Source organism: Oncorhynchus nerka, linkage group LG7 (assembly GCF_034236695.1).
Source record: "Oncorhynchus nerka isolate Pitt River linkage group LG7, Oner_Uvic_2.0, whole genome shotgun sequence".
Classification (NCBI taxonomy): Eukaryota; Metazoa; Chordata; class Actinopteri; order Salmoniformes; family Salmonidae; genus Oncorhynchus; species Oncorhynchus nerka.
Window position 1 is genome coordinate 64,842,617 of NC_088402.1, and position 12,402 is coordinate 64,855,018.

A 12,402-nucleotide genomic window follows, 5' to 3' on the forward strand; every position below is an offset into this window, starting at 1 on the left:
GGAACCACACTTTCCATGTTGCGTTTATATTTTTGTTCAGTGTAATTCCTCCCCCAATTTTCATTTTCTGGGAAATAGCACCTTTGATGAAGCGGAATTTCAAACTAATAGAGATGGGAAGAATCGACTCATCTCCTGTTTAGTGGGAACCACTCACAGTTAGGATTTGTCCCAAATGGCACCCTGTTCCCCATGTAGGCCTAGTGCACTGATCTGTTCAAAATTAGTGCACTATATAGGGAATAGGGTGCCATTTGGGATGCACACTTACATTCAGGCACAATAGAATGTTCTTGGAATGGCCAACTAGCAGTTGTTTAAAAAATATATATTTAGCCATTATTTTACCAGGTAGGTTGACTGAGAACAAATTCTCATTTGCAGTAACAACCTGGGAAATAGTTACAGGGGAGAGGAAGGGGATGAATGAGCCAATTGTAAACTGGGGATTATTAGGTGACCATGATGGTTTGAGGGACAGATTGGGAATTTAGCCAGGATACCAGGGTTAACACCCCTACAATGGGATCTTTAATGACCTCAGAGAGTCAGGACACCAGTTTAACATCTCATCTGAAAGACAGCACCCTATACAGGGCAGTGTCAATCACTGCCCTGGGGAAGTGGGATATTTTTGTTTTAGACCAGAGGAAATAGTGCCTCCTACTGGCCCTCCAACACCACTTCCAGCAGCATCTGGTCCCCCATCCAGGAACTGACCAGGACCAGCCCTGCATAGCTTCAGAAGAAATCCAGCAGTGGTATGCAGGGTGGTATGCTGCTGGCATAATTCTTTAAATGTTGACAAGTGATAGAGTGAAAAATATCATTATCTTGAATACTATAACAACTGCAGCAACCTTAGAAATGTATTAGGAATGCCAACCTTCTGTTGAATGAAATTGGTTCATGCCATGATTTTGACAGGAAATTAAAATGAAAACTGACCTAAATTTGACCAATGCCCTAACACGATTTTACAGCATACACAGCTTGTACACCTTCTACTGTACTATCGATGTGCATAGGGTGATTTCATTATCATTTGTATTTACATTTTTTAGAATTTCACTAGCATATAATTATTTCAATTATTAAATTAGTCTTTTACATTTAATTTACTAGTAGACAGTTTTCCAAAGCAGGGATGGAAACAGCTGTAATATGTTTGATCCTATAATTTACAAAAACACATTAGACATCAGTATTAACATTGTAAAATGCAATCAACCACAGTAACATTCACACATTGCATACAAAGCCAACTTTTCTTTTCTACAATATATACAGTGTTGTGAAGTATTAAAAGGGCAGTGCCATCAAAAACTTGATTTCCTGTTATTCTGATGATATTTCCACACTGAGGTCGAATAACACTATGAAGTTGTGAAAATGATGGAACAGATTTTTTTAAAGAATGTCTGGAATTTCAGCCTGTTCAGGTGGGATGAAGTTTTTGACCAAGATCATGACATCACAATCAGATCTTATTATTCTGACCAATGACCAGTCATCTTTTATTTGCATGCGTAATCCTCCTACTTTGAAGGGGTAAACTGAGTAGGCTCTAGAGCAGGGGTACTCAACTCTTACCCTACGAGGTCCAGAGCCTGCTGGTTTTCTGTTCTACCTGATAATTGCACACACCTGGTGTCCCAGGTCTAAATCAGTCACTGATTATAGGAGAACAATTTAAAAAACACAGTGGAACTGTCTTCAAGGTCCAGAGTTGAGTGAAGGGGTCTAGACAATTATATCCGACAATCAGGGCTGTGTATTTATAGTAAATATATTTTAATTTGTATCAACGCCCAAACGATCAGACTGAGAATTTCAATGTCGAAAGGAGGCTCAGGGAAATAAATGACAAAAAATATATTTGTAGTTATTTTCATGAAATAAACAAACACAGTGATGTATTAGACATACAGTGATGATTTAAAAATACAATTAAAAACACTTTTAACATTGTGAAAATTAAATATACAAAAGTAGGCACAAGTAATTATGTAAAGGTAATCAACGAGGGGATATGCAGTCTATAGAAAATAATACACAACGTGGAAGGTGTGTGCCAAGGTGCGCAGCAGAATGGCACTAACCTTCCACCGAGTTACATTATTTTCCATAGAATGCATAGAGCTCAGGGTTGATTATCCCACTTATACCACGGTTATAATGCCTTTGTCTCTTTTCGACTCCTGACATGTTCATTACTATGAGACAGCTGGAGATAGAATTTGAATATTGAAACAATGTTGCAAATGTCAGACAGCAAGGTTTATACAAATCTCCGCTGTTGAAAACAAAATGTTAATGTAAAAGAAATGTGAGATAATATAGTGGAGATCAAGTTTATAAATTGCTTGGCAGGGCTGACGAGACAGTGAATTGAGCAGTCAGATGGAACAGAGTAAATACAGTTGTGGCCAAAGGTTTTGAGAATGACACAAATATTAATTTTCACAAAGTCTGCTGCCTCAGCTTGTATGATGGCAATTTGCACATACTCCAGAATGTTATGAAGAGTGGTCAGATGAATTGCAATTAATTGCAAAGTCCCTCTTTACCATGTAAATGAACTGAATCCCCAAAAACATTTCCACTGCATTTCAGCTCTGCCACAAAAGGACTAGCTGACATCATGTCAGTGATTATTTTGTTAACACAGGTGTGAGTGTTGACGAGGACAAGGCTGGAGATCACTCTGTCATGCTGATTGAGTTCGAATAACAGACTGGAAGCTTCAAAAGGAGGATGGTGCTTGGAATCATTGTTCTTCCTCTGTCAACCATGGTTACCTGCAAGGAAACAGGTGCCGTCATCATTGCTTTGCACAAAAAGGGCTTCACGGGCAAGGATATTGCTGCCAGTAAGACTGCACCTAAATCAACCATTTATCGGATCATCCAGAACTTCAAGGAGAGCGGTTCAATTGTTGTGAAGAAGGCTTCAGGGCGCCCAAGAAAGTCCAGCAAGCGCCAGGACCGTCTCCTAAATTTGATTCAGCTGCGGGATCGGGGTACCACCGGAGCTTGCTTAGAAATGTCAGCAGGCAGGTGTGAGTGCATCTGCACGCACAGTGAGGCAAAGACTTTTGGAGGATGGCCTGGTGTCAAGAAGGGCCGCAAAGAAGCCACTTCTCTCCAGGAAAAACATTAGGGACAGACTGATATTCTGCATAAGGTACATGGATTGGACTGCTGATGACTGGGGTAAAGTAATTTTCTTTGATGAATCCTCTTCCCGATTGTTTGGGGCATCCGGAAAAATGCTTGTCCGGCGAAGACAAGGTGAGCGCTACCATCAGCCCTGTGTCATGCCAACAGTAAAGCATCCTGAGACCATTCATGTGTGGGGTTGTTTCTCAGCCAAGGGAGTGGGCTCACTCACAATTTTGCCCTAGAACACAGCCATGAATAAAGAATGGTACCATCACAACACAGAGCAACTTCTACCAACCATCCAGGAACAGTTTGGTGACGAACAATGCCTTTTCCAGCATGATGGAGCACCTTGCCATAAGGCAAAAGTGATAACTAAGTGGCTCGGGGAACAAAACATAGATATTTTGAGTCCATGGCCAGGAATCTCCGCCGATCTTAATCCCATTGAGAACTTGTGGACAATCCTCAAGAGGCGGGTGGACAAACAAAAACCCACAAGCATTGATTATGCAAGAATGGGCTGCCATAAGTCAGGATGTGGCCCAGAAGTTAATTGACAACATGCCATGGTGGATTGCAGAGGTCTTGAAAAAGAAGGGTCAACACTGCAAATATTGACTCTTTGCATCAACTTCATGTAATTGTCAATAAAAGCCGAAATGCTTGTAATTATACTTCAGTTTTCCATATTAACATCTGACAAAAATATCTAAAGACACTGAAGCAGCAAACTTTGGAGAAATTAATATTTGTGTCATTCTCAAAACTTTTGGCCACGAATATAGGCATTTTAACATCATAGATTTAGCCGGTGGTAAATGGTGGAATAGACACCATTTACGGTTTTAACCAATCAGCATTCACGATTAGACCTTGTAGCCCACGCTATATTATCTCGGTAGAATTCGATGGCTATAGTTAAGTCTTACATGTTCGGTTTGAGCTGCTTTTGAAAGCAAAAGTTTAATAAAAAAATGTATACCAGCAAATGAACACATTTCTAGTGGCAAATGTGCTAAATTATAGCCCTGGTATGAAAGGGATTATAAACTCTGGGTTTTCTGGAAAATAATCCAACTCAGTGGAAGGTCAATTCCACCCTGCATATCGTGGAACACAACTTCCAGGTCCTTCATTATTTTCCATAGAACGCAGAGCAACTCATTGATTATCCCTTACACAATACACACTCTAGAATGTCATACAAGCCAATCAGAAACAAGTATTCAACAATACCGTGGTATAAAGAATGTTTATGCCTCATATCTGTTGACCTTTTCTAAGAAAGTAAAAACATAAGAAATCATGCATCGTTATTAATGATATATGTGTCTGCTGTCTACCTTTTCTTTTTAAAGATATATATATAGTGTATTTACAGTAACAGTCAAAAGTTTGGACACACCTACTCATTCAAGGGTTTTTCTTTATTTTTACTATTTTCTACATTGTAGAATAAAAAAGACACCTAAACTATGAAATAACACATGTGGAAAAAGTAGCAACCAAAACATTGTTAAATCAAAATCCAGGTTATATTTAAGATTATTCTAAGTAGCCACCATTTGCCTTGACAGCTTTGCACACTCTTGGCATTCTCTCAACCAGCTTCATGAGGTAGTCACGTGGAATGCATTTCAATTAATAGGAATGCCTTGTTGAAAATTAATTTGTGGAATTTCTTTCCTCCTTTGAGCCAATCAGTTGTGTTGTGACAAGGTAGGGGTGGTGTGACGTGGTAAAAAAAAGGTGCAGAAAAGAGACCATAAAAAACAACAAACACTAAGTATCGAAAATTCACTCAGGAAACAAATGCACACAGTAAACAATTCAAGCGTCTGCAAAGGACCACAGAAAACACACCTCTTTAAGCAGGGACACAATTATGAAATAATAAGACACACCTGCCTCCCTCTGGTGCCAGGAGGAACCATGACAGGTGGTATACAGACGATAGCCCATATTAAGTCCATATTATGGCAAGCACAGCTCAAATTAGCAAAGAGAGACAACAGTCCATCATTACTTTAAGACATAAAGGTCAGTCAAAACGGAACAATTCAAGAACTTTGAAAGTTTATTCAAGTGCAAGTTCAACCATCAAGCGCTATAATGAAACTGGCTCTCATGAGGACCGCCACAAGAAAGGAAGACCCAGAGTTACCTCTGCAGGAGAGGATAAGTTCATTAGAGTTACCAGCCTCAGAAAGCATCCTAAATAAAAGTCACAGACACATCAACTATTCAGAGGAGACTGTGTGAATCAGGCGTTCATGGTCGAATTGCTGTAAAGAAACCACTACCAAAGGACACCAATAACAAGAAAAGACTTGCTTGGGCCAAGAAACACGGGCAATGGAAATTAGCCCGGCGGATATCTGTCCTTTGGTCTGATGAGTCCAAATTGGAGGTTTTTGGTTCCAACCGCCATGTTTTGAGACACAGAGTAGGTGAACAGATGACCTCCACATGTGTGATTCCCACCTTGAAGCATTGAGGAGGAGGTGTGATGGTGCTTTGTTGGTGACACAGTCAGTGATTTACTTAGAATTCAAGGCACACTTAACCAGCATGGCTACCATTGCATTTTGCAGCGATACGCCATCCAATCTGGTTTGCGCTTAGTGGGACTATATTTTGTTTTTCAACAGCACAGTGGCCTAACACACATCCAGGCTGTGTAAGGGCTATTTGACCAAGAAGGAGAGTGATGGAGTGCTGCATCAGATGACCTGGCCTCCACAATCACCGTACCTCAACCCAATTGAGATGGTTTGGGATGAGTTGGACCACAGACTGAAGGAAAAGCAGCCAACAAGTGCTCAATATATGTGGGAACTCCTTCAAAGCTGTTGGAAAAGCATTCCAGGTGAAGCTGGTTGAGAGAATGCAAAGAATGTGCAAGCTGTCATCAAAAAAAAGGGTGGCTACTTTGAAGAATCTAAAATAGAAAATATGATTTGATTTGTTTAACAGTTTTTTGGTTACTACAGTACATGTTTTCATATGTGTTATTTCATAGTTTTGATGTCTTAACTATTATTCTACAATATAGAAAATAGTGAAAATAAAGTGTCCAAACTTTTGACTGGTACTGTATATTGAAACTGCAGATGTCCAATCCTGTCTACAAGAATGTGAAAACATTTCCTAATGAATCCGTCACAATGTGGAGGTACAAAATAAATATGCATCATATACAATTGTGATTGACAGGAATTTAACATTTCTGATCAATGTCATGCATCACACAGATGATGCCATTCATTTCCTTTTGTTGTCACACACCCTTCAGAGGGAAGTCCGAAGGAAGCATTTGTCTCTTCACGCAGTGACTGGGCTGGGTCTTACAGAGCCTCTGTTTTTGTGGCCAGAGTATTCACCGATAAATGAACCATCTTCGTTGAACTGGCATTCTTCTTCGTCCCCATAGTCGCTGTCCCCTCCCATGCCCCGATCCAGGGAACATTGGCTAGCCTTCAGTGGGTTTTCCTCACTGTCACACAGCACAAAGGACAGAGGCTCATTTTGGTTACACACACACACACACACACACACACACACACACACACACACACACACACACACACACACACACACACACACACACACACACACAATTTTGGCTGCTATTTTAGATTTCATGTTAGTCTTAAGGCATCAGTATGCTTCAGTCTGGCTGGCGTGAATGCATACTCCCTTAAGACTTTCACTTCAAATACGAGAAAAAAGCAGCCACAGTGCTGTTATTCGATTTTGAGATTCCGTAGCCAGTATACGCTTCCTCAAGCTTCCTGTCATTAATTTAGACCTTTTTGCAGAGGAGATCTTAATCACACAATTTTATATCTAACTTCGATTTTTGGTGCACTATTTCTCAATGAACAACAAAGACTTTATTGAAGAATCCTTAATGTTATTGTCAGTCGACTAAAAGTCTGGACCGTTTTAGTCTAGTTTCAGTTAGTCATTTTTTTCATTGAATAATTGATATTTACCTCTAACTTCCTGTGTTAAGAGATGCTTAAATTCAGATAGCCTTGTCCAACTTCAATAGCCTTGTCCAACTACAATAGCCTTGTCCAACTACAATAACCTCCTATATCTTAGTTGGCAACATTGCTAGATTGTAGCATACTCTATGGTTAATTCTGGCTATGGTTAAATAGCTGGATAAAGTTTAAACAATTTACAGCTCCAATTCTCTCCTCGTCATAACCATCTGAGGGGGATGAATTACAATGATTCACTTAAAGAGGGAAGTATCTGAGCTTCCCAACAATGACAGAATTATTACAGTAATACTATTTAGCAAATAGTATATGCCAGGCGTTGTCTTAGAAAGGCATGAAAAATTGACAAAGACTCTTCTCCACGCTCCCGTCCGGTAGGTGGTACATCAAGGCTCAGACCAACAGACTCCTAAACAGCTTCCATCCCCTGGCTATAAGACCGTTAAATGGCTAACAACTACTGCTCTCCCTCTCCCACAGACTATCCACACTGACTCTATGCCCATCCACAGATCTCTACCCACTCAGACACAACCTACGCTGCTGCTAAAAATATTATTGAAAAATAAAAAAAAATATTATTGATTATTGATGGCCATTGATTATCAATTTCCAATAACATTTATCTATTTATCCTGCTACTGGTCACTATTACTCCTGTTTACATTTGGAAAGTATTCAGACCTCATGACTTTTTCCACATTATATTACGTTACAGCCTAATTCTAAAATTGATTAAATAAAACATTTTCCTCATCAATCAACGCACAATACCCCAAAATGACAGCAAAAACAGTTTTTTGCTGCAAATATATTAACAAATAAAAAACAGAAATACCTTATTTACATAAGTATTCAGACCCTTTGCTTTGAGAGTGTAGTGCATCCTATTTCCTTTCATCATCCTTGAGATGTTTCTACAACTTGATTGGAGTCCACCTGTGGTAAATTCAAATGATTGGACATGATTTGGAAGAGACACACCTGCCTATATAAGGTCCCACAGTTGACAGTGCATGTCAGAGCAAATACCAAGACATGGGGTCAAAGGAATTGTCCATAGAGCTCAGAGACAGGATTGTGTCAAGACACAGATCTGGGGAAGGATACCAAACAATTTCTGCAGCATTGAAGGTCCCCAAGAACACAGTTAAATGGAAGAAGTTGGGAACCACTAAGACTCTTCCTAGAGCTGGCAATCGGGGGAGAAGGGCCTTGGTCAGGGAGGTGACCAAGAACCCAATGTCACTCTGACCGAACTCCAAAGTTCCTCTGTGGAGATGGGAGAATCTTCCAGAAGGACAACCATCTCTGCAGCACTCCACCAATCAGGCCTTTATGGTAGAGTGGGCAGACGGAAGCCAGTCCTCAGTGAAAGGCACATGACAGCCCGCTTGGAATTTGCCAAAAGGCACATAAAGACTCTCAGACCATGAGAAACAAGATTCTCTGGTCTGATGAAACCAATATTGAACTCTTTGGCCTGAATACCAAGCGTCACATCTGGAGAAAACCTGGGACCATCCCTACGGTGAAGCATGGTGGTGGCAAGTTGTCTCGCAGAAGGGACCAGGATACTAGTCAGGATCGAAGGAAAGATGAATGGAGCAAAGTACATAGAGATCTTTAATGATCCAGAGCATCAGGACCTCAGACTGGGGCGAAGGTTCACTTCCAACAGGACAACAACCCTAAGCACACAGCCAAGACAATGCAGGAGTGGCTTCGGGACAAGTCTCTGAATGTCCTTGAGTGGCCCAGCCAGAGCCCAGACTTGAACCAGATTGAGCATCTCTGGAGAGACCTGACAGAGCTTGACAGGATCTGCAGAGAAGAATGGGAGAAACTCCCCAAATACAGTTGTGCCAAGCTTGTACCGTCACACCCAAGAAGAGTCAAGGCTGTAATCGCTGCTGAAGATGCTTCAACAAAGTACTGAGTAAAGGGTCTGAATACTTACAGTGTGTAAAAGGTGATATTACATTTTTTATACATTGGCAAAAATGTATAAAAATCTGTTTTGGATTTGTCATTGTGGGGTCTTGTGTGTAGATTGAGGGGGGGGGGACAATTTAATCAATTTTAGAATAAGTCTGTAACGTAACAACATGTGGAAAAAGTCATGGGGTCTGAATACTTTCCAAATGAGCTGTATATATTACCATGCATAGTTATATATTCCTGCTACCAATCACTTTTCAGCTCAGTTCACATGTATATCCTACTACCAGTCACTTTTTATGTATAAACCCACAACCACTCCAGTACATTGAATAAGATACTGGCACTGATGTTTTTTTTTAACTCACATCATAGTTCTTGTGTGTTTTTATTGTATTTTATGTTCTATTATTATCTACAGTATATTATTATTGTTATCATCACTGCATTGTTGGGAAAGAGCTCTCAAGGTAAGAATTTCACTGAAGGGGAGAGTGGTGTAAGTTGAGCCGAAGAGGTAAGTTGAGCCGAAGGGTTAAGCTGAGCCGAAGGGTTAAGCTGAGCCGAAGGGTTAAGTTGAGCCGAAGGGTTAAGTTGAGCCGAAGGGTTAAGTTGAGCCGAAGGGTTAAGTTGAGCCTTGTTTCTAGGAAAACATACACAAAATGTATAATTTGACCAAATATTTAGGAAGTGGTCATCATTTTCATTGAGTCTCTGAAGGAAGAAACCACATGGAAAAAGTGGTAAGCATGTCCAAAAAACAGATTTTAACAAAGTCAAAAGAATGTATTGTACCTAAACCAAAGTAGATACTATTGTTCTATACATCAGTTGGCATCTCTATAAGCTTCAATAAACCTAGCATGAAAGTGTATATTAGCCCTATGCGGGCTAATATAGTCCAAATGTTTGCCTTGGGGTAAGTTGAGCCAATGGCCATGAGGTAAATTGAGCCAATGGTTGAGCAAATGGCAAGTTGAGCAAATTGAAGTGTTTTCTTCACAGGCGTAATTCAAGGCATTATCGCTGGGATATGAGGTCACAACAGGGCCTGTTCTATGTTAAAAGTATTTTAAAAAGTACAACGTGGTTGTTAGGTGTTAAGCCTGTGTTAAGAGATGCTTACAATTATTCAAAGACAAAAAGCTATTGTGATTGTGTGGAATTGTGTTTGGGAAAAAAAGGAGACATGATTTGAAAAGAAAAATGTTATTCCACCTTTATTTAACAAGGTAGGCAAGTTGAGAACAAGTTCTCATTTACAATTGTGACCTGGTCAAGATAAAGCAAAGCAGTTTGACACATTTATTTTACCTTTATTTAACTAGGCAAGTCAGTTAAGATCAAATTCTTATTTTCAATGACGGCTTAGGAACAGTGGGTTAACTGCCTGTTCAGAGGCAGAACGACAGATTTGTACCTTGTCAGCTGGGGGGTTAGAACTTGCAACCTTCCGGTTACTAGTCCAACGCTCTAACCACTAGGCTACCCTGCCGCCCACATACAAGAACACAGAGTTACATATGGAGTAAAACAAACATACAGTCCAGTCAATAATACAATAGAAAAATAAGTCTATATACAATGTGAGCAAATGAGGTGAGATAAGGGAGGTAAAGGCAAAAAAAGGCAATGGTGGCGAAGTAAATACAATATAGCAAGTAAAACACTGGAATGGTAGATTTGCAGTGGAAGAATGTGCAAAGTAGAAATATAAATAATAGGGTGCAAAGGAGCAAAATAAATAAATAAATACATTAGGGGAAGAGGTAGTTGTTTGGGCTAAATTATACAGTAGATGGGCTATGTACAAGTGCAGTAATTTGTGAGCTGCTCTGAGCGCTGGTGCTTAAAGCTAGTGAGGGGGATAAGTGTTTCCAGTTTCAGAGATTTTTGCAGTTCGTTCCAGTCATTGGCAGCAGAGAACTGGAAGGAGAGGCGGCCAAAGGAGGAATTGGTTTTGGGGGTGACCAGAGAGATATACCTGATGGAGCGCGTGCTGTTATGGTGACCAGCGAGCTGAGATAAGGGGGGACTTTACCTAGCAGGGTCTTGTAGATGACCTGGAGCCAGTGGGTTTGTCGACGAGTATGAAGCGAGGGCCAGCCAACGAGAGCGTACAGGTCGCAGTGGTGGGTAGTATATGGGGCTTTGGTGACAAAACAGATGGCACTGTGAAAGACTGCATCCAATTTATTGAGTAGGATATTGGAGGCTATTTTGTAAATGACATCGCCGAAGTCGAGGATCAGTAGGATGGTCAGTTTTACGAGGGTATGTTTGCAGGATGAGTGAAGGATGCTTTGTTTGCAAAATAGGAAGCCAATTCTAGATTTAACTTTGGATTGGAGATGTTTGATGTGAGTCTGGAAGGAGAGTTTACAGTCTAACCAGACACCTAGGTATTTGTAGTTGTCCACATATTCTAAGTCAGAACCGTCCAGAGTAGTGATGCTGGACGGGCGTGCAGGTGCAGGCATCGATCGGTTGAAAAGCATGCACTTAGTTTTACTTGTATTTAAGAGCAGTTGGAGGCCATGGAAGGAGAGTTGTATGGCATTGAAGCTCGTCTGGAGGGTTGATAACACAGTGTCCAAAGAAAGGCCAGAAGTATACAGAATGGTGTCGTCTGCGTAGCGGTGGATCAGAGACTTACTAGCAGCAAGAGCGACATCATTGATGTATACAGAGAAGAGAGTCGGTCCAATAATTGAACCCTGAGGCACCCCCATAGAGACTGCCAGAGGCCCGGACAACATGCCCCCCGATTTGACACACTGAACTCTATCAGAGAAGAAGTTGGTGAACCAGGTGAGGCAATCATTTGAGAAACCAAGGCTATCGAGTCTGCCGATGAGGATATGGTGAATGACAGAGTCGAAAGTCTTGGCCAGATCAATGAATACGGCTGCACAGTATTGTTTCTTATCGATGGCGGTTAAGATATCGTTTAGGACCTTGAGCGTGGCTGAGGTGCACCCATGACCAGCTCTGAAACCAGATTGCATAGCGGAGAAGGTATGGTGGGATTCGAAATGGTCGGTAATCTGTTTGTTGACTTGGCTTTCGAAGACATTAGAAAGGCAGGGTAGGATAGATATAGGTCTGTGGAGGTTTGGGTCAAGAGTGTCCCCCCCTTTGAAGAGGGGGATGACCGCAGCTGCTTTCCAATCTTTGGGAATCTCAGACGACACGAAATAGAGGTTGAACAGGCTAGTAATAGGGGTTGCAACAATTTCGGCAGATAATTTTGGAAAGAAAGGGTCCAGATTGTCTAGCCC

General features: G+C 40.9%; 1 protein-coding gene across 2 annotated transcripts in view; it reads right to left on the minus strand.

The window, feature by feature from the left end:
* Window positions 1-283: 283 nt before the first annotated feature.
* Window positions 284-12,402, minus strand: part of LOC115132189 (neural cell adhesion molecule L1-like protein) — a 109,039-nt gene continuing 96,920 nt past the window's right edge. The window contains exon 28 of one of the 2 annotated variants that reach the window (XM_065020712.1): window positions 284-6,663. In XM_065020712.1, coding sequence (XP_064876784.1) covers window positions 6,492-6,663 — 172 coding nt within the window. In that variant the 3' untranslated portion in view covers window positions 284-6,491. The remainder of the gene's footprint in view (window positions 6,664-12,402) is intronic. The other variant, XM_029664532.2, reaches the window with a different exon arrangement.